Source organism: Rhincodon typus, chromosome 15, assembly GCF_021869965.1.
Source record: "Rhincodon typus isolate 14 chromosome 15, sRhiTyp1.1, whole genome shotgun sequence".
Taxonomy (NCBI): domain Eukaryota; kingdom Metazoa; phylum Chordata; class Chondrichthyes; order Orectolobiformes; family Rhincodontidae; genus Rhincodon; species Rhincodon typus.
This window is the reverse complement of record NC_063346.1, coordinates 46,060,818-46,085,813: the sequence shown is the minus strand read 5'-3', so window position 1 is coordinate 46,085,813 and position 24,996 is coordinate 46,060,818. Positions and strand designations below refer to the sequence as shown.

General features: G+C 42.5%; 1 protein-coding gene across 1 annotated transcript in view; it reads left to right on the top strand.

Annotated features, from left to right (window-relative positions):
* The first annotated feature begins 17,351 nt into the window (after positions 1-17,351).
* Positions 17,352-24,996, top strand: part of LOC109933256 (glucose-fructose oxidoreductase domain-containing protein 2) — a 45,484-nt gene continuing 37,839 nt past the window's right edge. Inside the window, exon 1 of the mRNA XM_048606019.1 lies at positions 17,352-17,675. Within this exon, the coding sequence (XP_048461976.1) occupies positions 17,627-17,675 (49 nt within the window). The 5' untranslated portion in view covers positions 17,352-17,626. The remainder of the gene's footprint in view (positions 17,676-24,996) is intronic.

Here is a 24,996-nt window from a genome sequence, read left to right as displayed (position 1 = left end):
GGAGGTATACAGAAAATAAAGAGCAAACTAAAACTAAACTAGAATTGCTCTTCAAAAAAAAAGCTACAATGGTGATGAGTTAGTAAGAACTGCTGATGCTGGAGTCAGAGATAACAAAATATGGAGCCGGAAGAACACAGCAGGCCAGGCAGCATCAGAGGAGTAGGAAAGTTGATCTTACAGGTCAGGACCTTTCTTCAGTAACCCCACTGCGAAGCCCCATTTCTGAAAAAGGGTCCTGACCTGAAACGTCAACTTTCCTACTCCTCTGATGCTGTCTGGCCTGCTGTGTTCCTCCAGCTCCACACTGTGTTATATCTTACAATGGTGATGTATTTGTTATCCGCGTGATGTGGTGAAGCATGTAAAATTCATGTTACACCACTGCGAAAGGAACTTTTCCTACTTCCATCATGTTTGTATTGGCTCTAAAGATTTTTTTTCTGTGTTCTTGACAGTAGTTGGGGGAGCTCACACCAGAAATTTAAGAGAATAAACTAGGTGCTATATCAGTGGAATATTGAAGCAATATTGCATTGCTACTAATGCCATCTTTCACAGGCAAGGTTAAAGCAAGATTCCATTTGGCTATTTTAAACAATATTTTCAATCTTATTGCATGCCTGGAATAAAAGCAGTAAGTACTCTGTCATGGCAAGTAACACTCAGCAAATACTGTTAAAAGAACAAAAATAAGTTGCCATGCCTTTTATTGCTGTTGATAGAATATATTCCCAAAATAATTGTAGCTTTGACCGATATAAAATTCACTATGCTCAAACTGTTGCATTATGAATTGCTTTGAACATCCCACACAAGTGCGCAGAGAATTCAAAGATACTTTAGAATTTCAACAGTTCAGTTAGGCTTTCATTAACTTTCCAGATTGCTTTTGGCTTTCAGACATCTTTTTTATATATTTCCTAATCAATTAAACATGTTGAAATGACAGAGCCTTAATTCTGAAGTTGTAGGCCAGGGTTTCTTCCACAACTTTGCTTAATACCCATACAACAGAGGTACAATTACGAGGCAGCAGCATGCATTTTACACCTCTTACATACAAGTACTTATGGAACACTTTTTATAGGAAGCTAAGGTTGCAAGTGGTGGTAAAAGAAGTAGACATACAGATAATGCCTGTAGTGAATCAAGTAAGAGCAGAAGAGATCAACAGTTGATTGCAGAGGAAAATAAAATAATCAATGGAGTTGAGTTTCAGAGGTTAAAGTGATTGAGATATGGGAGCTGAAGTTGCAGAGGATGCCACATGTGACTAGTGCTACCTTGTCTGTTTATCAGAAAGAAATTTGAATTAAAAAGGCTTATTTTGAAATAATGACAGGTACATTGTTCCAAAGAAGTAACATGTTCCAGAACTGAAAAGGAAGGGCAAGATTTATGAATGTGCTAGTTGAAGAAATTTAGGCCTAGTGGACTTCACAATTAAGTAATGTGAAGCAAAAATTGCAGGGAACAGGACCATGAAGGAAGTTGAGTAGCAGGTGCATGGTATAGCTGGGTATTTAGGAGGCAGCAACTACTAACAGCATGCTGGCCTCCATATCAGCAAAACTAATTTTCTGACAACGTTCATTTTTAGGGAAAGCTAAAGGCTATAAAATAGTAAAAGAACAAAATTAAAGAGTCTGTATCAGCATGCATGTAGTGTTTAAAACAAAGCAGATGAACTGAGAGTGCAAATAATGATACATTTGTGTGACCTGATTGCTAATACAGACACACAGTTGCAAAATGGTCTAGATTAAGACCTGAGTATTCAGGGTATATGGCAGTTATCAGGAAACTAGGAAAAGGTGGAGTGGAGGCTCTGTCAATTAATAATGATATTAGCACAATAGAGAGGGCTGACATACGTTCAGGAAACTATGATTTAGATACAGTTTGGGTAGAGATGAGAAATGGTAAGGTAGGAAATCACTTGTAGCACTGTAAATGAAATATTTATTGCATATCCCTAATTGTCCTGGAGAAAGTGGCAATGGACTGTTTTGTTAAACTGCTGCAGTCCTTCTGTGGTAGGTACCTATTGTGTGCTGCATGTGAGGGAGTTCCAGGATATTGATCCAGCAACAGTGAAGGACCAATATATTTCCAAGTCAGGATAGTCTGTCTTGGATAGGATCTTGCAGGTGGTGGTGTTTCCAGGAATGTGTGCCGCCTCTTTCTAGGTGGTAGAGGTTGTGTGTTTGGAAGGTGCTATTAAAGGAGCTTTATAGAGTTGCTGCAATGATAGACAGTGTACATTGTTGTTACTGTTTGGTGGTGGATGAGGTGAAAATCAAGTCTGCTTTGTCTTGGATAATATCAGTTTCCTGCGTTGTTGGTACTGCATTTATCCAGACAAGTGGAAAGTATTCAATCTCACTCTGGGCTTGTGCCTTGTAGGCCATGGACAGACATTGGGAAGAAAAGAAATTACTTGCTGCAGCATTCTTATCCACTGACTGCTGTTGTAGTCATGGTACTTATGGATCATCCAGTTTCTTGTCAATGGCAATCCTCAAGATTCACAGTGGGGGATTCAGTATGGTAATGACATTAAATATCAAAAGGCAATGGTTAGATTGGAGAAGATCATTGCCTGCCACTTGTGTTGCACAAATATTACATTCCACTTATCAGCCATACCGGGATGTTGCCCAGGTCTAGCAGAACACGAACACATCTTTCTGAGGTGTCACGAATCATGCTGAACATTGCATAATCATCACCAGACATCCCACTTTTGACCTTATGATGGAGGGAAAGTCTATTGATGAAACAGCTGGAAATTGTTGGACCTAGGACACTATGCTGAAAAGCTGCTGTCGTGATATCCCTTGGTTGAGATGTGTAACCTCCAACAACCACAACTACTCTGTAAGAATGCACTTAGCAGAGATTTGTCCTTATTTCCTATTGACACTAGTTTTGCTCTGGATCCTTCATACAATACACTATTGAATGTTGTCTTGATGTCAAGTGCAGTCACTCTTACCTCTGGAGTTCATGTTATTGTTTATGTTTGCACCGAGGCGATAGTGAGGTCAGGCGCTGAATAGCCCTGGTGGGACGCATACTGAATATCAGTGATAGAACTGCGGATGACCCCTTTACTGATGATCAAGAGTAGACTGGGGTGATATTTGCTGGTTTGATTTTGTCCTGCTTTTTGTATATATCTCATACCTGGGCAACTTTTTGTGTTGTAAGGTAAATGCTAGAGTTATAACTGCAGTGCAACAGCTTGAGTAGGGATACGGCTACTTCTGAAGCACAAGCCTTTGGTAATGTTGCTGAAATGTTATCAAGGCCATTGCTGACATCTTTCCCTTCTATCCTCCTTGCCTCTCTTTTTAACACACTTTTTTTTCCACAACAACATTCTGTGCTTTTCTTGATATACTTTTTCATTTGATTTTTTTTCAGTGAGAGGTGGTGACTGATATGAAGATATCTAAGCTTCATTTTGGGGTGACAACTCCCTTCCAATCACTCCTCCTTCCTCATTTCCCTTGTCCCCATTATTTTCCTGCTATTAATCAGCACAGTCAACTCAACAGTGTTAGTGCATTTTAGGAAAATGAAGGAAAATTCCAACTTCAATTCACTGTCACATCTCTGGGCAAAAATCTTAAGTCTGTACCAGGCTTCTGAGAGCAGCTATGGACTTCAAGTAACATTTTACTGAAGACAATAAAAGATAAAATAAAATAAATATATTTAATAACTTTATTGTAAATTTGCTGCCTAAAAATTGATCAAAACCTATTTTAGATGAAGAATAATTCAGAAAAATTGGGAAATCTGAAATTGTTAGATGAAAGATACTCCGAAAACAATGGTGTGAAAGCCAGAATCTGACAGACAGATTCTCCAAATAAAGGTTGACATGTCTGCATAAACAAAGCCTATAGATGAATAAAACCATTGGAATTTATTCATAGAAAATTTTGATATAAATGTAACAATGCAGTATAAGGTTTCCTACTTAGATTTGTTTCAGAACCATAGATGTAGGTCTAAAAACATAAGGTGGGATTTTCTCATTTGAAGTTTTTTTAAAAAAAGCCAGTTTCATGGTGTCATTTCTGCCATGATTCGGGGTAATTAGTCTCAATTCCATGATTCTCATTATTTATGTAAGTGAGATGTCAAGTGCAATCCCTGGGAATCATGTGATGGCGAGAAATTTCTCTCCTCGGCCAGGACCTTCCTGGATTCAGGTGCCATATTTAAAGTTCAGGTGATCATGACTTCAGAAGCTGCAAGCCAGGATTATGCCCTCACCCCATGGTGCTTACCTCTAAACTCTGATCAGCTGACAGAAAAAAAAACTAAGCTTGCTTCCTGCTTCACAGACAAACTTCTCAAGGTTCTAGAGGATGGTGTGATAGAGAGAAGTCAGTCCTGTTCCTGGCTATTATCAACAAGAGGTCACCCAACTATTCCAACCAGCCTGAAGAAAGATGAAAGCATGGATCATTGTTGCCTTGAAAGTCAAAAGGCATGGCTAGTACTGCGGAAAGAGAGTTAAATGATCTTTTGTACTTCCTAAAAGTAAGTGGCATCATCTTCTCTCCTATCTTGTGCTCAACGGCCAGCCTTCACTTCAACTCATCCACTGCAAACTCATCTCTCAAAGCACTTACAATATGATATGCCACGATTCTAACCTTGTGTTTATGAATGATTTTCAGGCTCCACCTGCAGCCCACAAATTCTTCTCTCTTCCCCAGTCCTTGCCATTCTTTACATTCCCTTTTTATGTTGCTGTCCCTGCAGGTGACATTCCCTCTAGTTCTTCTGAGGAGACCTCCGAGGTCCATGTGTGACAGTAATGTCCCAAAAACAAAAGTCAATGCTGGGGATGCCAATTGGCCTGTGTGGACTGTCGGAGTGGCTGTGCAGCTTAAAAGGAATGTTGTCAGTGGTCTCCATGATGCTTCAACCTCACCCTGTTTCAATTGCACCCCTTTGCATTACTATCAGTAGGCTTACTTTAATCCCAGAACCCGTGGTTCTGACAGTTCCTGGGACCTACACCTTCCCCATGTATAAGCCAGAGTAAATGTGATCCACTTGAACACCCTGTTGGAGTGCTCCCAGTTCCCAACTCAATTAACTGAGGTCCCACCCTACTATCTCTAATCATTCCCGATCAGTGCCAAAGTTTCCTTAGCAACCAGATGTAATGAGGCCCATCCCCATACTTGAGTTACCAGCTTCCCCAAAGATGCCATGGACTGTCTCCTAATGACTAAACCCTATGACTAACCATGGCCCACCTACTGGACTGACTTGGGAGGCCAACCCCAACCGAGCTTAGCCCAATATCCACATTGAAAAGGAATGGATTGCCTGACCTGTATAGTACCAAGTGCCTGACCATGGCCAACCCTCAGACTAGAGTCAGATCAGCCCCCTGTGGTGTGGTGGTAATTGCTGCCTAACAGGAGGCCATCCTTGCTTCATTTAAACTCTTGTCCCTTTCACTTTTGCATATCATCATTCTCTTCAACACATGCAGTGTGTTTGCCACACAATCTGCTGACACACGTTCTGAGGTTGGTGTATCACCATGGATATGGGTGTTGCTGCCGGAGCTAGAATTTATTGTGCATTCATAGTTTCCCTTGAGAAGGTGGCGGCGAGCTGCTTCTTGATCCACTGCTGTCGACATGCTGTAGGTAGATCCACAGTGCACTTTTGGAGGGCATTCCAAGAAATTGACCTGGCAACATTGAAGGAATGGCGATTATATTTCCAATTCAGGATAGTGAGTGGCTTGCAGGAGAACCTGCAGGTGGTCATGTTCCCATGTATCTGCTGCCCTTGTCCTTCTAGTTGGAAGTGGTCATGAGTCTGGAAGGTGCAGTCTGCGGATCTTTGGTGATTTTTTTGCAGTGCATCATGTAGTTGGTTACACACTGTTGCTACTAAGTTTTGGTGGTGGAGGGTGTGGATGTTTCTGGGTGTTCTGGCAACCAAGGAGGGTGCTTTGTCCTGAATGGTGTCAAACTTCTTGTATTGTTGGAGTTGCACTCATCCAGACAAGAGGGATTTATTCCATCACACTCCTGACTTATTCTTTGTAGATGGTGAACAGGCTTTTGGGAGTCAGGAAATGAGTTGCTTGCTGCAGCATTCCTAGGCATCAGTTGCTCTTGTAGCCACTCTTGTATTTATATGGTGAGTCCAGTTGAGTTTCTGGTCAATGGTGACCCCCTAATGGTTGTTAGAGGGGCATTCAGTGATGGTAACATCATTGAATGTCAAGGGGTGATTGTTCGATTGTCTCTTATTGGAGATGGTTATTGTCTGGAATTTGTGTGGTGCAAGTATTATTTGCAACCTGTCAGCCTAAGCCTGGATATTGTCCAGATCTTGTTATATTTAAACCTCTCTGCTTCAGTATCTGAGGAGTTGCAAACAGTGCTGAACATTGGGTGATCATCGGTGAACATTCCTATTTCTGATCTAATAACAATGGGAAGATCACCGATAAAGCAGTGCAGGTTGTTAGACCTAGGACACTAGGTTCAAATATAACAAGATCTGGACAACATCTGAACTCTAAAACCACAAGCATCTTCTTATGTACCACGTCCATGAGTCTGGAGACTTATGCTCCAACCAGCAGAGAGTCTCGTCCCTGATATCAATTGATTCCAGTTTTGCTAGGGCTCCTTCATGCCACACTTGGTCAAATGCACCTTGAAGGTTTTCACTCTCACCTCCCCTCTGGAATTCAGCTCATTTGTCTATGTTTGAACCAAAGCTGTAATGAGGTCAGGAGAGGTCTGGGTGAAACCAAACTGGATGTCATTGAGCAGTTTATTACTTAGCAGGGTGCTGCTTGATAGATAGTGGAGATAGCAAGAACTGTAGATGCTGGAAGTCCGATTTGATACGTTGTGAAGCTGGAGGAACACAGCACGTCCAGCAGCATCAGAGGAGTAGGACAGTCGACGTTTCGGGTAGGGATCTTTCATTAGGACTCCTGATCAATAGTACTGCTACCAAGCCTCTCCTGGTGGTGGACATTGAAAACACCCACTCGGAGTATGTTATACAGTGAATGGCATAACTCTTAGGAGTATTGATATGCAGAGGGAACTGGGTGGACAGGTACACAGATCACTGAGAGTGGCAGCAGACATAGATAAAGTAGTGAAAAAAGGCTTATGGCATGTTTGCCTTCATTGGAAGGGGCACTGAGTATAAGGATAGACAAGTTATGCTGCAGCTTTATAGAACTTTAGTTAGGCCACACTTGGAATATTACGTACAGTTCTGGTCACCACATTGCCAGAAGGATCTGGATGCTTTAGAGAGGGTACAGAAAAGGTTTATCAGGATGTTACCTGGTATGGGGAATTTTAGAAATGAAGAAAGGTTGGATAGAATGGGTTTGTTTTCACTGGAATGCAGGAGGTTGAGGGCCGACCTGATAGAAGTTTATAAGGTCCACAGAGGATGCAGTGTTCCTAGCCCTTCACTCATCCCTGGAACATCTGGACATAAAAGACACCTGCTTGTTGACTACAGCTCCGCCTTCAACCCCATTATCCCCTCCAGACTGATCTCAAAACTGCGTGACCTTGATCTTGGCTCTGCCCTCTGCAATTAGATCCTCAGCTTTCTGATCCACAGGCTGCAACTGGTGAAGATAGGTAACTGCACACCCTCCACAATAACACTCAGTAATGGAGACCCCCCCCCCGCCCCCAAGGATGCGTCCTCAGTCCCCTACTTTACTCCCTTTTATACCAACGACTGTGTTGCCAAATTCCAAAAGAACGCCATCTACAAGTTTGCTTACAACACCATTGTAGTGGGACAGATACTTAACAACGACGAGTCAAACTACCGAAGGGAGGTAGAGGGCTTGGTGACATGTTGCAATGAAATCAACAACTCTCTTAATGCCAGCAAAACTAAAGAACTGGACATTGACTTCAGAAAGAAAGGAGGAGAACACACCCCCATTTACATCAATGGTACCGAATTTGAGAGGGTCAAGTTCCTCAGTGACAATAACCGGCAACCTATCCTGGATTTCCCACGTGGATGCGATGGTCAAGAAGGCACAACAATGCCTCCTCTTCCTTTAGGTGGCTCAGGAAATTTGGCATGTCCATAAGGTCCTTCACCAACTTCTACAGATGCACCATTGAAAGCATACTGTCTGGGTGTGTAACAGCCTAGTATGGCAACTGCTCTTCCCAGGAAGTTTTAAAAAAAACTACAGAAGTGGTGTTCACAGCCCAGACCATCACGGAAGCCAATCTTCCATCCATGGACTTCTTTTACACGGCTTGCTGCCACGGAAAGGCTACCAATGTCATCAAAGATCCATTGCACCCCAGTACTGATCTCCAACAACTTTTTCCATCAGGCAGAAGGTACAGAAACCTGAACACTCACGAGCAGGTTCAGGAACAGCTACTTCCCGGCTGTTATCAAACTGATAAATGTACTTTGCTAACGTTGATCTCGCCTAGCACACGCCCTGTGCATGCCTCTGTCTAAGTCTTATTGATCTTTACATCCTTTGCTTACTATGATCTGCCTGTACTAATCATAAACAAAGCTTTTCACTGCATTTAGTACATGTGACAATAAATCAATAAGATTGTGAGTGGCATGGATACAGTGGAAAGTGTGAAACCTTTTCCCACGGTGGAGGGGTCAATTACTAGGGGAAACAGGTTGAGAGGGAAGAAGTTAAAGAGATGTGCAAGGCAAGTTTTTCACACAAAGAGTAATGAGTGCCTGGAACACATTGCCAGAGGAGGTGGTGGAAGCAGACACAATAGCCGCATTCAAGAAGATCTGGACAAATACATGAATAGGAAGGGAATAGAGGGATACGAACTCTAAGTGAAGACAATTTTAGTAGGAAGGGCAAAATGTGTCAGCACAGGCTTGGAGGGCCGAAGGGCCTGTTCTGTGCTGTATTGTTCTTTGTTCTATATTCTGTGCCCTTGCCATCTTCATTACTTCCTCTAAGTGCTGTCCAACATGGACATGTATTGATTCCTCAGCCAATGGAGGACAGTACTTGGTAGTCAGCAGGAGGTTTGACTTGATGCCGTGAGACTTTGTGGGCTCTGGAGCCCATGTTGAGGATTCCCAAGGCAAATCTCTCCTGACTGAAAATCACCACGTCTAGATCTGTCTTGTTGGTAGGACAGGTCACAGTCTAGAGATGGTGATGGTGGTATCTGAGATATTGTCTGTAAGGTATGACTCCATGAGTATGACTGGGTCAGGCTGTTGCTTGACTAGTCTGTGAAACAGCTCTTCCAATTTTGGCATTTGCCCCCAGATGTTAGTATGGAGGAATTTGCAGGGTCAACAGGGCTGTTTTTGCCATAGTAAGATCATTCATGGGAACCCACAGTTATTTTGTGGGATAGCTGTTAAGCAAGGGAATACACTACAAAGTTGAAAATTAAAAGCAATGTGAAGAAACTCATTGCGATACATTCTCAGTACTTGGAAAATGAAAGCCAGAAGGCAGGAAAGCTCATGATTAACTACTTTAAAAAATCTGTGGTAGAAACAAATAAAATGTGCTTTGCTGACGTCAATACAAATATTAAGAACTAACCTTAATATAGAATGCTGTGAATATTTTTATAGAGCTGTACAAGTAGGGGATGATATTTTCAAGCACAATGGGATAAAATTTAACAGACAAGAACAAATGGATTCAGAGTGAGTGAATCGTTAAATTCAGTGTATAAAAATCGTAACTCCATATTCCAAAATTGTGACCTCTGGGTTTCATTGAGCCACAATTGGTTACGTGTTTCCAATGTGCTCACTGGAGTTGACACATTTCATTATTGCAGCCAAGTTGGCGATAAAAATGAAGTTTGTTCACCTGCCGTCCTACTCAATTTTGAGTATCCTGCTGAGACGTCTTGATGGAAATTCTCCAGTGCCTGGATATGACCCAAGTCTCACTTCCATACAGAAGGGCAATGACAAAAATATTGTAGACCAAGGCTTTGCACTGCTTGGGCAGATTTCTACTGTTGAAAAGCTGGTTGTATAATATTTGGAAGGCTGTGTTGCCACAGATAAATAAATAATTGATTTCAATTCTTTTTTCAGTGCTCTTTTCAAACATTTATCTGAATTCTTGACATAATAGAGGCACTGAAAAACTGGATGGAGCATAGTTTGGATATTTTTTATAATGCATCAGAGGAAGATCATTACTACTTGATGGGATTGCTCTCCATCATTATCCTCATCACTACTCCTACCTTTCACCTCTGCTTCCACCGTTTCAAGTTGACTTTTGAGTTTTCACTTCCAACCTCTGAAGATCAAAAACTTTCTTTCCTTCTTCTGCTAGGGCCTTTTTTTTCTTTTTTTTTGTCCTGCCAGGCCTGTTCTTTTCTTTTTCCTCTGCTAGAGATATTCTCTTTCTTCTTTTGTTCTGCTTTCAATCATAATTTAAACTGTTTCATTTCTTTTATATGTTCAAGCATTTTCATTTGCAATTGAATTTTAACCATTTCCAATGATTCTGATGGCATTTCTGGCAATCATAAATGTCGAGCTATTGCTGCAATTACCTTCACTTTTTGCACGGACAGAGGCAACCCCAATTCTAAGTTGTCTGCCGATTCCAAAAGTTTTGCCTTGCTCCCTTTCTGTAAAACTCCCGAAGTGACTTCTTCCAACCCCAGGAGACCCTTAGTGACAGAAAGAATCATTATTACACAAAGTACGCCCTATTTAAACCAACTGAATGCAACACCTGAAATAAAAAAGACACACCAACAGCTTTTAGCTTCCAGGTCTCTCACTCTCCATGTGTTTTACACACACTTTTTAAAAGGCAAACAAGAAAAGGAGTAACAAGTTTGGTATTCATCTGATGGATGCAGTGCATTTGGAGAAAGTGACTGTAAGAGTAAATGTGTCACCTCTTATACAGACAGAGGTGAGCAATAACAGTGGATGAAAAGATGGGGAGGTGGTAAAGTGCATAGAAAGTGAAACTGGATGCTGCTGACAAATGAATGGGCATGAGGAGGCATGTGACAGAATATCTTAGCAGGGCAGAGTGAAAGAAGTGATGAGCTTGAACAACAGGATAGTTGGGTGTATCAGCATATGCACTCACTTTTTTCACACTAGGGAGGTCATTAAAGCTCTTCCAAGACTGGAACACAATGTTGCTGTTGTTTATTTCAACCACTATGCTTTCTTGGAAGGAGCTGTATGTTTATTTCTCTTTTGCTGAGGGAAAGAATGTTTCTCCTGAACTTGACTGTACTCCGCAACAATTCTAATGTTGCATCATTAAATCTAGATGCTACACTTTTCTCTATGTATTCATCTTAAATATCTCCTAGATCCTCCAAACTCCATTTCTCCAATTTTCCTTTTAAATGGAATTGGGAACACTTTAGGATTATCTGTAACTCACCACCTGGACAACTTGGGGATGTGAAACTCAGAAAGTGAGGGTATTGCCTCAAACAAACTGAAATTTAAGAAGCTGCCTTCTCTTAAGAGTTTTGCCAACATAATTCCTATTCCTCTCTCAGCCATCTTTACATTAGTATTTGGGAAAATGCTTTATATTTCATCAAAATTATCCAAATCAAAGCCCCTATGGATGTCTTAAATATTTCATAATCAAACAATCATAGTTTAATACAAACAGAGAATGCTGGAGAAACTCGGTTGATCTGGCAGCATCTGTGGACAGAGAAAAAGAAGTAATATTTCAAATTCAGCACGATTCTCTTTCAGAGCTGTAGTTTATGAAGAAGTGATTCTAGACTTGTAATGTTATCTTTAGATCACGGAGTTAGTAAGATGTAGACATAGAAACAGGTGTAGGCCTCTCAGCTATTGAGTCTGATCTGCCATTCAATCATGGCTGATTTGATCATCTTTAAATCCATTTCCCTGACTTTTCATCATAACCCTTGACTTTCTTATTTGATTATATTCAAGGCAGCCTGAGTTTACTTAATGACTCAGCCTTGACAGCCCTCTGCAGTAAAGAATTCCACAGATTAACTACCCTCTGAGAGGAGAGATTCCTCCTCAGCTCTGTCCTAACTGGACTGCTGGTTCTAGATTCTTCCACAAGGGGTAACAGCCTCTCTGTATCTACCCTGTTAATCCTCCAAAGAATCTTGCATGTTTCTGAGCTCATTTTTCTAAACTTCAATGAGTATGGACCCAACCTACTCGACTTCCCCTCATCAAACTGTCCCTCCATACATAGGATCAGCCGAGTGAACCTTCTCTGCACTGCCTCTAATGCCAGTATGTATCTTTCCTTACATAAGAGGACCAAGACTCTTCAGTGTTTTAGGTATGGTACAACTAGTACCTTTTCAGTTTTAGCAAGACTTCCCTATTTTGATACTCAATTCCCTTTGAAATAAAGGCCGACATTCCACTTGCCTTTCTTATTACCTGCTGAATTTGTAAATTAGCTTTTTATGATTTATGCATGAGGACTCCCAAATCCCTCTGTGCTGCAGTCTTCCTCAATTTAAATAACATTCAGCTCCTCTGTTGTTCCTGCCAAAGTGCACAGACTCTCATTTTCCACAACCTTCTGATTTAAATGTGATAATGCTACCAAACAAGCCAGGCGAACACTGAGCTAAAGCTGAAACTGCTGTTTTATTTTTCAGTCAACTCCTCATACAGTCATATTCCCTCATCGTATAAATTATGGCAAACCCCAGCAACAATGATATCAGTTCACTGCAATAATTTTAAAAATACTGTAGAAATGGAAGATGTACAGTAATGTCTACCTATAAAAAGGGAAGCTGAAGATGCAATCCATAATGTTATATTATTAATAGTAAAGCAATAGTTGTAGAAATAAAATCCTTTGCCTCTCATCCCAAATATTCTCTGGCAGTGTTTCACTTTACATTTTATTGTCACAGTAAATTATATTCTTTCCTGTTCTTTAGAGTTCCTATGCATGCAACATGAAAAGAGGGAAAGAGGAGGTGTTGACATAACATGGCAATACCTCCATTAAGGTTAACAATTTAGCTAGATACTAGGCAATGCACTAGAATGAGTTAGCTGTTAATATTGCCTCTTCAAGAAGTTTCCTAGCTTCACTTAAAGCATTGCTGAATCATTAGTGTATGCTCAAACCTATTCATATATTAACCTAGTATATCACCAAGCAGTCTTTCAGTCTGTTAATCCTTATCTGTATGTATTTAAAATCATGATATGTCACTTGTGATTTGTCAATCCATGCAACGTGAAGGACAGTTGTAATGTGGCTCTTGGATCTTTTGTCTGAAGGAATATGGAAACTGTCTGCATTACTTTCCAATGTTAATCCAACTCCCTCACCCCACTTATGATTGTCTCCCTCAGTACAGTCCATCTGTTCAACAGTAAAATTAAAACTCAATTCGCCATAAATGTAAGGAGCAATCTATTTTATTGGCTTGTACTGTACTTGCAATAAAGTATGCAGTAGACTTGACAATGCAAAGTCCAGTTTAATCCAATGTACAAATCCTTTCTGAATCTATTGAATATTTCTGACTAGAACATCATAAGTAGCCAGGGTGTTTACTTTTTAGCTCAAGTTTGGATACATGCCTCATTGTCATGCACCATATCATGCACCTCAAATCATTTTCAACCCTAACCAACAGATGCCAACATTTTTTTGTTCTGCCTGCTTTGCTTTTAACTTCAATTGAGAAAAGACATAGATGTGGAAGTAGGCCATTCAGCCCATCAAGTCTGCTCTGCCTTTCAATGAGATCATGGCTGACCTGATAATCTTCAGCTCAATTTTCCTGCCTTTTCCCTATAACCCTTAATCAGTAAGGGAATCACAAATCTGTCTATCTTGGTCTTTAATATATTTAACAACTCAACCTCAATAGCCCTCTGTGGTAAAGAATTCCACAGATACACTACTCTCTTTTAAATGTGTGACCCCTTATTCTGAGATTATGACCTTTGGTCCTTGATTCTCCGACAACCTTTCTATATCTACCCTCTCAGTCCTCTAAGAATCTGGTGTATTTCAATAACATTGCCACTATCTATGCTTTTGATTTTACTTCTTTGCTTTTATTTTTTAGTTCAGTATCTGAGATTCCGCAAGGGACAGCATAGCAGTAGAAATGGAACTTCGACATATCAATCAACTCTATCACTGCATCAAAGACCAGTCTGGATGTACACTTTACAACTCAACTGTCATACCAGCCAAGGAATTATTTCGTGCTCCATACTCCAAAGGCACTTAAATAAGTGTCATGGTACAGTTTATGTCATGGTGAGGTGTTACTGTGAGCACAATAGTTACAATGAAATTCCTTTGTGTTCTTACAACTTCAGGGAATGTCAAATTCCAATTTTTTTAATATGAAAAGACTGTAGAGAACAGCTTTAGTACCTGTGAATCTACAAAAAGTTTTTTTTTATAAATAAAGTTTATTATTGCAATAAAAAAAAGCACAATAGTTGCAATGACATGATTACTCTGTTACTCACTTTACTCTGTGTTTTCAGAAACAAACATTTCCAAAAATGATTGTTTCCAAAGTGAATTTACTTCATTCTTTGTTCAAAGATGCACTTGTTGACTTCGTGGGACATCTTGTATTCAATTTAGCTCCTCAACAGTAAAAACAGGGTATATTCAAAATACTCAGAAGGCGAGGCAGCATCGGTGGAAAGAGAAACAGAGCCAACATTTCAGATTGAGACCTCTTATTCAGAATTGGGAAAAGTTGAAAATGTAATAGGTTTTTGAAGAAGGTGTGGATAGGCCACTGACAACGAAAATGATAGCGTGAAAGACAGAAGAGTTAGTCATATAAATCCAAAAGGAACGATACAAGTGAAAAGAAACAAAAATGTAGTAAGAACACGTATGCTGGTGTCCGAAAGCGTTAGTAAGAAAATTCGAAACGGAGTGATTCGCACGAACACAAAGACAGCCGTCAAAATTGCTGTTCTTACAGGCATAAATGAGTCAGTTACTAGCAACAGACGTTCCCTAGACTGAAGAATATGGAGGGGCGTGGCTGACAGCACTATGTTCTGTGTGTAATAATGTCAGGACGGCTCCATGTGTGCAGATGGCCCGACTGAAGCTGAAGTTCTAAGAGCAGTGACAAACACGGTCACAAAGTAGGCAGCTTCTTGTGTTGGAGGTGAGGGAGAGCGGTTTGGGCTTTGAGGTCTTTCCCCCCATCTTGACAGTCAGCAATCAACCCTTCACTGAATGCCACTTGGAAGGCAGCCGTGTCCATCACTTGTCAGTGGTGCCAGTATTGCCTGGTAGGGACCCCATTCTATTTGCTCAGATCCTCCATCTTTCTCACGTCTGTTCTTATGTTGCAACCTTACTCGCCAGCAATACTGACACATCTTTTCGTGCAATCATAAATAACTATCTACCAGTGTCGACAAGGCTCTCAGCCTCTCTAACACATTTCCCACGCTTCCGCGCCCTGACCGAAACCACAATAACGTTTTCCATATTCAACAGATAATTTCCTACCACCTCCATTGTGCTATCTTCACCTAACACATCTTGCTCAACCCTCACATTTCAGTTTTATAAAATGACTGTTCCTTTCATGTTACCCTGATCTACTCTTTATTTACACTACAGCCATTCCCTTGGAATATTTCCATAGAAATACGGGAAATATAACATCTGGCTTTTAATTTCTCTCCCCAGGCCCCAAACATTCTTTCTAAGTGAAGCAGCGATGTACAGCATGGAAACAGACCCTAGGGTCCAAGTAGTCCATGCCCACCAGATGTCCTAGATAAATTAATCTCATTTGAAAACATTTGGCCCATATCCCTCTAAACCCTTCCTATGCACATACCCATCCAAATGCCTTTCAAATGTTGTAATTGTACCAGCCATTTCTTTCAATTTTGTGTATTGGATTCACTGTGAAACATTGGGAACACAAATGGGCGACAATTTTGCACAACACATCCATTCGGTCCACAAGCATGACCCCTAGCTTCATGGGCCTATCATTTTGATGCTCCATTTAGCTTGTATGTTGACATTGCTATCCTTGATGCTCCAGTCAATCTCAGAGTAAGTTTGAGGAATAGGACCTCCACATTTGATTAGGCATTTTACAACCTTCCAGACTCAGCACTGAGTTTAACAGTTCACATCATAAACTCTGATAATAAGACCCCATTTTGTTTTCCTTTGCGAATTTCGATTTTTATCCTAGCTTTGCGTTCAGGCAGCAGTTCATTTGATGTTGGCAAATCTTTTCCACGTCACTTGCCATATCGCTATTTCTTTTGGCCCTGTTAGACTGACTGTTCTGCCGTTGAATCTGACCTTTTTCCCCAAGTGCGCTTGTCCCAACTCATCCCATGTTCAAAACGTATGTCTCTTAAATTTTCCCAGTGTTGATGAAAGGTCATTGAAACTTGAAACTTTTTCTCTCTCCACAAATGCCTAGTCTTCCGAGTATTTTCAGTATTTTCTGTTTTTTTTCAGATTTGGGAGCTGTTCAGATGCCCTTAAGGTAGCATATCCCAGATCCGGTTGGGGAAGATTTGGGACTTGTCTCCTTACCCGAACAGTAGTGCAGCGCTGCCTTCGAGCGGAGAAGTCATGAAGATGACTCCAGTATCCCGAACAAAAACAAAGCTTTTTCCTTCACAGATGCTGCCAGACCTGCTGGGCTTTTCCAGCAACTTTGTTTTTGTTCCTGATTTACAGCATCCGCAGTTCTTTCGGTTTTGACTTATTAACATTACTGCCTTTACAAGCTGAACTGTTGGAAACAAGCATGGTTCCTCAATACCTTTTGCCAAAAAAATGGAACTGTCGTTGCTGCTGGTGTAGATCATAGGCTTGCTAACTATCTCGTGTTGCGCAATATTTACATTTCAATGACCGCCAGGCAATTTACCCCTCCTTTTTCCCCAAGTTTTTGAAAGAAACATGATTTTTTGAAATAGTTCTTGATTGATTGCATTGTTTAGATCACGTTTGAATGGGATACGATAACAAAACGAAAATAAATGAGGAAAGATCTACGCGCAAAAAGAGACAAATGTCTCAACATTTTCAGCTATCAGTCCAGTATAGGTTCGTCAGCCTTCCTGCTCCTACGATGCTGCTTGGCCTGCTGTGTTCATTCAGCTCTGCACCTTGTTCTCTCAGTATAGGTTGGTGCTGAGATGCTAATAAATGCTAGCGGGGCGTGGACACCAAGCTATGTAAACAGTGGGGCGGAGTCTGCCATGTAAATAACAGTAATGAGTGCGACAGGTCTCCCTGACGTAAGTGGTTAAGCAGGCGGAGAACACGCATGCGTATATCATGACGGTCCGGCGCTGGTTATCTGTGACGTCTGCAGAGTGGGCAGTTCCCTAGCGCGCTTGCGCAATACCGTCAGCCTGGGAGATTGAACGGCGCGCGTAGTTGGTTCTGTGTTGCTGGAGCTCGCGGCCAACGGTTTCCTTGTGGCGGCGGTAGCAGCAAGTTGAGGCTCAGTCACCTCAGACAGATCCCTTGGTGCCTGTTGGGCCCGTCGCCATTCGACCGAGCTGAGGGCGGAGCCTTGGCCGGGAAATGAGCCCGCGACAGCTCTACGGTCGCTGTGATTCACCTCCTGCTGATGGTAACGATTGAGATTGAGATTGAGATTGAGATTGGGATTGGGATTGGGTTTGGGGTTGGGTTTGGGGTTGGGGTTGGGGTTGCTCTCCTCGGTATCTGGGTGGTTGGGACTGCTCGGCATCTGGGTGTAGTCAAGGCCCTGCTGTTGCCGCGGTGATGGAAACGCGTGACGGGCCAACCTGACCGCAGACAAACCTTTTTGTCGCAGCCCTGTGTCCTGTGGTTCGGCAATCGGGACTGGGAGTGAGGGGATGGACTTTTGGGCCGGGGCAGGCGGTATGTGGGGCACATGGAATCCGGGTTTGTGTTCATGATCACCTCACTGGTAACAGCACCTTTATAAAAGTAGCATTCGGGCTGTGGAGTTAGAGAATGAGGAATAACTTCAACCGATATCAGCGGCTGCATTATCATTGTTGTTTGTTTATTTAAAGATGGGAGTTTTCATTCCACTTGCTGAGACCTTCCATCGATTTTTTTTTGCGTACTGTACGCTCCTGAATGATCAGGTAGTGCTGGCAGGAACGTTGATGTGTTTGGGAAAGAATTACAAACTTGGTCAGTTGTGCAATTTGTAGGAAGAGTGACTTTACGTTGTTACACGGGAATATTTTTACAGCTCTGTGTCGGGTGTTTCTTTTACAATAATTTCTATCATAAATGGTTCTCAACATAGCTAGCCATTGTAGGAATAAATTTTATTCTGTAGTGTGTGTAGATTAATTGAGAGTTGTCTGTAGATTGTGGAAGATTGTAGATATGCTGTTGTAAATGTTTTGTCGGATAATCAATGCACTGCTTGTGCGAGCGAGGGCTTGCAATTCAGTGACGTTTTCATTTTATAAAGAAGGTGTTGAAGGTAACCTTTCTAATTGCGTAAATCAGTGAACTCGGGCTAGGCTGGATGTGAAAGTCAACTGTTGTTAGGCAAAGAGTTTTTTTTTCAGAAGTGTCAATGGCTAATGAAATAATTTAGTTTACCTTTCTCTTAAACCCATCCCTTTGCCCATCATTGATTTGTTTGTGTTCCTGTTGTCTAGAATTTATCACATAAATATGATGCAATGAAACATTGATAGTGCACTGAGTTAATTCATCTTGGCTAGAATGATTACTTTGCTACTGTTAGTTTCAGTATCCTTAGGATTTTTTTTTTTTTGGAGGGGGTGGAGGAACACTCAGCCACAGTTCCTGCTCCTTATTCCTGTCCTTTTTTAAAAAATATTCGTTTTGTTGAATGTGAATATTGCTGGCTGGACAGTGTTTCTTGCCCATCCCTAGTTTCCCTTGAAGGTGGTGGTGAGCTGCCTTCTTGAACCACTGCAGTCCACCTGCTGTGTGTTGACCCATAATGCCATTAGTGATGGAATTCCAGGTTTTTGATCCAGTGACAGTGAAAGAATGGCGATGTAGTTCCAAGTCAGAATGATGAGTGGCTTAGAGGGGAACTTGAAGGTGATGGTGTTCCCATGTATCTGCTGCTGTTGTACTTCTAGATTGAAGTTGTGGGTTTGGAAGGTGCTGTCTGAGGATCATTGGTGAATTTCTGCAGTGCATTTTGTAGATAGTATGCACTGCTGCTGTTGAGCATCAGTAGTGGAGGGAGTGGATGCTTGTGGATGTAGTGCCAATCAAGTGGGCAGCTTTGTCCTGGATGGTGTCAAGTTTCTTGAGTGTTTGCTGGGGCTGGGCTCATCTAGGCAACTGGGCAGTATTCCACTACACTCCTGACTTGTGTCTTATAAATCGTGGACAGGCTTTGGGGAGTCAAGAGGTGAGTCACTCACCGCAATATTCTTCTGACCTGTTCTTGTATCTACTGTGTTTATGTGGTGAGTCCAGTTGAGTTTCTGATCAATGGTAACTACCAGAATGTTGATAGTGGGAGATTCAGTAATGGTAACACTATTGAATATCAAGGGATGAAGGTTAGATTGTCTCAATAGTGATGGTAATAGCCTGGCATTTGTGTGGCCCAGATGTTACTTGCCCCTTGCCAGCCCAAACTGGGATATTGTCCGGATTTTGTTGCATTTGGACGTGGACTGCTTCAGTATCTGAAGAGTAGCAAATGGTGCTGAACATTGTGCAGTCATTGGCGAACATCCACAGTTCTGACCTTATATTGGAGGGAAGGTCATTGATGAAGCAGCTGAAGATGGTTGGGCCAAGGACTCTATCCAGAGGAACTCCTGCAGAGATGTTCTGGAGCTGAGATGACTGACCCCCAACAACCACAACCGTCTTTCTATGTGTCAGGTATGACTCCAACCACTAGGGAGTTTTCCCCCTGATACCCATTGATTCCAGTTTTGTTAGGGCTCCTTGATGCCTCACTTTGTGGAATGCAGCCTTGATGCTAAGGACTGTCACTCTCGCCTCAAGCCTGGATTTCAGCTCTTTTCTCCATGTTTGAACCAAGGTTGTAATGAGGTCAGGAGCTGAGTGATCCTGGCAGAACCCAAACGTTGCATCACTGAGCAGGTTATTGCTGAGCAGGTGCTACTTGATAGCACTGTTGGTGACACCTTCCATCACTTTACTGTTGATCAAGAGTAGACTGATGGGGCAGTAGTTGGCTGGGTTGGATTTGTCCTGCTTTATGCACAGCACATACCTGAGCAATTTTCCACATTCAGGTAGATGCCAGTGTTGTAACTGCACTGGAACAACTTGTCTAGGGGAGTGGCAAGTTCTGGAGCATGAGTCTTCAGTACTATTGCTGGAATATTGTCAGAGCCATAGCCTTTGCAGAATCCAGTGCCTCCAACTGTTTCTTGATATCATGTGGAGTGAAACAAATTGGCTGAAGACTGGTATCTGTGATGCTGGGGACCACTGGAGGAGGCCGAGATGGATCATCCACTCGGCACTTCTAGCTGAATATTGCTGTGAGAGCCTCAGCCTTACCTTTTGCATTGATGTGCTGGCCTCCCATTTCGGCAATCATTTAGGATGGGGATTTTTACTTTTGGACCCTCCTCATCCAATGTGTTGTTTAATTGTCCACCATCGTTCACGACTGAAAATGGCAGTACTGCAAAGCTTAGATCTGATCCATTCGTTTTGAGATTGCTTAGCTTTGTCTGTCACTTGCTGCTTATGCTGTTTGGCATGCAAATCATCCTCTTTGGCTTCACCCGTTGACATCTCATCTTCAGTTATGCCTGATGCTGCTACTGGCATGCCGTCCTGCACTCTCCATTGAACCAGGGTTGGTCCCTGGCTTGATGGTAATGGTTGAGTTGGGAGATATGTTGGGCCATGAGGTTACAGATGTGCTGGAATACAATTCTGTTGATGGCACACAGCACCTCATGGATGCCCAGTCTTGAGTTGCTAGATCTGTTTGAAGTTTGTCCCATTTAGTACGGTGATAGTGCACCATGAGATGTGAAGGTGGGACTTGGTCTCCACAAGGACTGTGCGGTGGTGTCTCTTTCCGATAATGTCATGGACAGATCCATCTGCACCTGGCAGATTGGTAAGGATGAGGTCAAATATGTTGTTCCCTCTTGGTTCCCTCACCACCTGCTGCAGACTCTGAGTAGCAGCTAAGTCCTTGAGCTGGTTGGACACTAAATCAGTAGTATTGCTGCCAAGCCACTCTTGGTGGTGGACATTGAAGTCCTCACCCAGAGTACATTTTGTGCCCTTGCCATCCTCAGTGCTTCCTCCACGTGTTGTTCAACATGGAGTATTAATTCATCAGCTGGGGGAGGACAGTACATGGTAACCAGCAGGACATTTCCTAGCCCATGTCTAGCCTGAAGCCATGAGACTTCATGGGGTCCGGAGTCAATGCTGAGGACTCCCAGAGCAACTCCCTCCCGACTGTATACCACTGTGCTGCCACCTCTGCTGGGGTTGTCCTGCTGTGAGACAGGGCATACCTAGGGGTGGTGATGGTGGTGTCTGGGACATTGTCTGTAAGATATGATTCTGTGGGTACAACTATGTCAGGCTGTTGCTTGACTAGTCTGTGAGACAGCTGTCCCCATTCTGGCATTTTTCCACAGATGTTAGCGCGGAGGACTTTGCAGGGTTGACAGGGCTGTTTCTGCTGTTGTCTTTTCTGGGGCAGGAGGTCCATGCAGTTTAATTTCTTTGAGAATTCTTTAATTTCTTTGTCCTCTGAAAATTCCATTGAATGTATGGTGAGAACAAGATCCGTTTGTTTTGTGGTGCTCGGATTAAGTAGTCGTCCAACCTAACAGACGAAGAATGATTGACCACTTTTGAAAATTGCTGGAATATTGCTCTGGTTCTTTTCTGTCACTAATGTCAGTCTGTTCCTTCAGGGAAGTGAGATACAAAGCTGAATTGAGAAAATGAGCTATATAAGACATTCATTTAAGAGGGGGATAAAACTGCTATTAAGGTTTTCTAACATTGCTTCAACTTTTTAAAAATACATTTTTGCTTAATTATAAGATTTTGATCTCAGTGAGTGGCAGTTCAATGTATTATTGAGCCCTCTGGTAAAAGGAATTAAACAGGATGAACCAGAGTGCATTACCTTGTTAGAATTTTATGCATTAAACCCTTGTAAGCTGTTTAAATATGCAAATGATGGAGATTTTTAATGGTGATTTGATCTTTAGAATGGTGCAGGTGATGAAATTTTACTTTAAATGTTTGTTCCTATGCTCAGTGTTAGTATTGGAGATTATCCTTTTTAAAAAGGGCAACTTTCATGTTCATAGCACCATACATAAGATTCTCAAATGCTTTGCTATCACTGAAGCACTTTTTGTCTTTTCCTACACCACTATGACTGCACTTCAATGTTGCAAAGATTAGTTGCAATGGCTGGATCATTGGGATTTGTTTTTAGAAATCAAAGCATGATTTTAAAAAGAAGGAAATAGTTTACTTTCAGTCTATCAAGAAACATGAAAGCAGGTGGCAAAAACTTAAAGAAGTCTATAAAGAGGAATAGTTAAAGTTCCTTAGGGGATTAAGCAAGGAAGTTACAGAATTTGAATAAACGTTTTGAACCTGTCTTCATTCCTGATCAGATCCCAGTAACAGAGTCTGTTGATAAAATGGAGAGATAATCTTTAAGTAATCACACTTACTAGAGAAAAATACTGGGAAAAATACACCGAAATGCTGACAAGTTCCCTGAACCTGATGCCCCAAGGGTCATAAAAAGTGACTGCAGAGGTAGAGGTTGCATTAACTACAGAATTTCCAAAATTCCCTTTTTATTTTAGAACAATCTCAGTGGATTTTTTTTTAAAAATGAATAAAATACTCATTTTCAAGCAAGGAGGGGGGCATATAGCAGGAACCTGAAGATCAGTTAGCCTAATATCTGTCATTGGCAAATTAATGAAATCTGTTATTAAGGAAGTAGCAGCGTAACATTTTAGAACCTCATAATATAATCAGGTGGAACCACCATAGTTTTATACATGGAAAATCATGTTTAACAAATTTATTAAAGTACTATTGATAATGTAAAAAGTAAGATAGCAAGAACTGCAGATGCTGGAGTCAGACAACAGTGTGGAGCTAGAGGAGCACAGGCCAGGCAGCATCAGAGGAGCAGGAAAATCGACGTTTCAGGTCAGGACCCTTCTTCAGAAACGGAGAGGAGGAAGGGAGCTGGGAAATAAATAGAGAGGACGGGTGGGGCTGGGAAAGGTAGGTGAGATGGTGATAGGTGAGTGCAAGTAGGGAGTGTTGGGGATTAGTCAGTGGGATGGGTAGGGCAGATAGGTGGGAGAGAAGATGGACAGGTTGTCAGGTCAGGGAGGCGGGGTTGAGCGGGAGGGTTGGACATGGGATGAGGCTGGGAATGTGGAGACTTTAAAACTGGTAAATTCTATGTTTAGGTCAACGGGCCGTCGGCTCCCGAGGCAGAATGAGGTGTTACTCCTCCAGTTTGTGTGTGTCTCATTGTGGCACTGGATGGACATGTCACTCGGAGTGTTAGGGGGAGTTAAAATGGTTGGCAAGCAGAAGGTGTTGTCGTTTGTCATGTACAGAGCACAGATGGTCTATGAAACGGTCCCCGAGTCTGCATTTGTTCTCACCGACGTAGAGGAAGCCACATTAGGAGCAATGGATGCAGTAGACCAAGTTGGTGGATGTGAAAGGTTTGCTTTGGGCCTTGAATGGAGGTGAGGGGGGGAGGTGGTGGGGTTAGTGTGGAGTGGACAAGGGAGTCTCGGCGTGAGCGGTCCGTACAAAAAACAGATAGGGGTGGGGAGGGAAATATTTCTTTGGTTGCAGGGTTGGATTGTAGGTGGCGGAGAATGATATGTTGGACGCGGAAATTGGTGCGGTGATATGAGTACCAGTGGGATTCTATTTTTTTTTTGTTGGGGAGAGGGGTTGTGAGGGCAGAAGTGCGAGAAACACAAGAGATGCGGTTGAAGGCATTTTTGATCACCGGAGTCGGGGGATGTTGCAATCCTTGAAGTCGGAGGACATTTGGAATGTCCTGGAGTGCGACGCTCCATCTTGGGAGCAGATGAGGTGGAGGATTTGGGAGTAAGGGATTGCATTCTTGCAGGAGGGTGGGTGAAAGGAGGTGTTGCCCAGGTAGCTATGGGAGTTGATGGGCTTGAAATAAAGGTCAGTGTTGAGGCTGTTACCGGAGATGGGGAGATATCGGAGATGGACCATCTCCATCTTCATCTCTGGATCCCCGATACCTCCCTTCCCTTCCTGGACACCTCCATCTTTGACATACCGCTTGCCTTGACTCTGTCTTTTCTCCCCAGTCCAGGAGCCCCCCCATCTACGTCCAGGATACCACCCCCATCTTCAACTCCTCCATGACCTCCAATTCCTTGGCCTCCAACACCTCATCTTCACTATGGACATCCAATCCCTGTACACTTGCATTACCAACCCAGTTGCCCAAAAGCCCTCCGCTTCTTCCTGTCCCACAGGCCCAACCAGTACCCCTCCACCGACAACCTCATCCGCTTAACAGAACTTGTCCTTATCCTGAACAACATTTCCTTTAACTCCTCCCACTTTCTACAGACTAAGGGGGTAGCCATGGGCACCCGCATGGGCCCAAGCTATGCCTGCATCTTCGTAGGATACTGGCACTATCCCCCACCTCTTCCTCCGCTACATTGACTGTATCAGTGCCGCCTCGTGCTCCCACGAGGAGCTTGAACAGTCCATCAACTTTACTCGCATCTTTCACCCCAACCTCAAATTCACCTGGACCATCTCCTCCTACTTCAAGGATCGCAACTCAGCACCTGCTCCCCCCGCCGCCATGTTGATCCAAAATGCCCTCAACTGTATCTCTTGCATTTCCCGCACTTCTGCCCTCAAACCCCCTCCACCCC